Source organism: Vigna unguiculata, chromosome 5, assembly GCF_004118075.2.
Source record: "Vigna unguiculata cultivar IT97K-499-35 chromosome 5, ASM411807v1, whole genome shotgun sequence".
Taxonomy (NCBI): domain Eukaryota; kingdom Viridiplantae; phylum Streptophyta; class Magnoliopsida; order Fabales; family Fabaceae; genus Vigna; species Vigna unguiculata.
This window is the reverse complement of record NC_040283.1, coordinates 40,115,121-40,117,032: the sequence shown is the minus strand read 5'-3', so window position 1 is coordinate 40,117,032 and position 1,912 is coordinate 40,115,121. Positions and strand designations below refer to the sequence as shown.

At 34.8% G+C, this 1,912-nt stretch overlaps 1 protein-coding gene across 1 annotated transcript; it reads right to left on the bottom strand.

Moving 5' to 3' along the window:
• Positions 1-763: 763 nt before the first annotated feature.
• Positions 764-1,587, bottom strand: LOC114183690 (60S ribosomal protein L37-3). Its single transcript, XM_028070802.1, has 4 exons — positions 1,495-1,587; positions 1,281-1,416; positions 1,110-1,211; positions 764-1,030 (listed from the first exon to the last, which is right to left on the bottom strand). Exons 1-4 carry the CDS (start codon positions 1,495-1,497, stop codon positions 984-986), a joined length of 288 nt encoding a protein of 95 aa, XP_027926603.1. The 5' UTR covers positions 1,498-1,587; the 3' UTR covers positions 764-983.
• Between the last annotated feature and the right edge of the window lie 325 nt (positions 1,588-1,912).

Genomic DNA, 1,912 nt, shown 5'->3' with positions numbered 1-1,912 from the left:
AAACATCAACACAGTATTAGAGCAAAACGGCTTATTTAACATCAATTTTGACAATGGTAGTAAAATCCCTAATAAACCAAGTTTGGGAAGGAAATACAAAAAAGACATGAAGTAATCCCATCTTTACACGTACATAATCTTATCTCAGGAAATTATGTATAGCAACTACAATTTTATTGGAAGGAAAATAAGAAACAACGAAAATATTAAAAAAAGCTGAGAGTACAAATATTTAAGAAAAGGCGAAAGACGAATTTAATGGTTGTAGTGGATATGTCCTGATGCCATAATTATTAAGTCATAACCCGCAAAATTTGGTAATATTGCATTTTCTTAAACTGTGTCGAACGACTAGGGGATTATCAAGAACTTTATCAGAGTGAAAATCGATTAGAAAAAAACAAAAAATAACAATAACTAAGGCCAATCTCTCATTACATTAAATAAATCGCAATCTTGCATATTCTCATTCTTCTTCTATCAAGGAAACATAACCAAGAGAGACAAAGTTGCGAAGAATTTTGAACAGTCATGGTTTTGTCATCTCTCACCCGCACCACTTCTTCCTTATTGAAACTATTCTAGCTAGCTTCGATGGCAAGCCAATTTAAATTACCTAACCCCAAACCAACAAACTTTTGATAAATCATCAATTAAAGGGATATTCTAATCTCAAATTCTGCCGTAGTATGCAAAATTTTAGACAAGGCCGTAATGCAAACTATCTTATCAGCATAATTAACATTAAATAATTCATTCCCAATAACAAATCCAAAAATTAAGTCTGAATTGGAAATTAAAGTATAGACGTAAAAAAAACTATCAATTCAAAACTCCTTACCATACTCAAGTTGAAATACAAATCCATTTATATGAAATAAGGTCAAAAAGACAGAAAGAAAAATTGTTTAACAGGGTTTCGCACAACACAGAAGCCTAAACTCCTAATTCATGGATCCAGAAAAATTGCTACCTTCGACAGCTTAGGCAGTGGTAGCCGCTCCTCTCTTCCTGGGTGCAGCTTCGGTACCTGATTCAAAACTACCACGTTAGCAAAAACCCTAAACCAAAACCCAAAAGTAAACACTAAAACAGTTAACCGATTATACCCTCTCTGAAGCCGCTCTTGAATCTGCGAGGCACGTGACGCAGATACCTCATTCTTCCCGTTCCAGTGGTCTTTCTCCTAATGGCCTTGACGCTCCAGTTATCTGAAACCATCGACCAATCAAGACCAAATCTATAACACAAACCCTAAATTTAATAAGTAAAAGAGTTACATTTTCTAGTGCGCGCTGCTGGGAAAGCACACGCAGCACAGCGACTTTTCTGGAGGTGGAAACTGCGACGGCCACATCTGACACAGAGGGTGTGGGTCTTGTTCCTCCTCTTACCGAAACTCCCTGTTCCCTTCCCCTGCACTCATGCAAAATCCAAACACCATCAGAATCAGATTCATATCATGTCTACACAGTAAACGTAAAAAGACGATACCATTGATTGTAGCCGCAGAGCACAAACCCAGTTGCCTGAGAGAATTTATATGAAACCTAATTGCTTCGAAAGGATTGAATATATGTATGTCCCGGCACTCTGTTAGGTTATTTTTGTATTTGGGCCTTCGGCCCAATTATATAGCGGTGCCAAACAAAATAATAAAAAAAAAAAGTTGAGTTAATACAAATAGAAAATATATAGAATTTAAGCTATATGCTATCATTAAATTCAATGAGATAAAATTCTCCAAAATTCTGTTAAATATTCATCCAATCATATAAAAAAATATTAAAAATACTTTTAATTTTAAAAGTCATTCTTTTTAACAATTGAAGTTGTTAATTTTCTACTCCTGGCCAATTCAGACCCTTGTTCACCAAAATAAATATTAATTGGAGCAATTTTTACTGAAAAT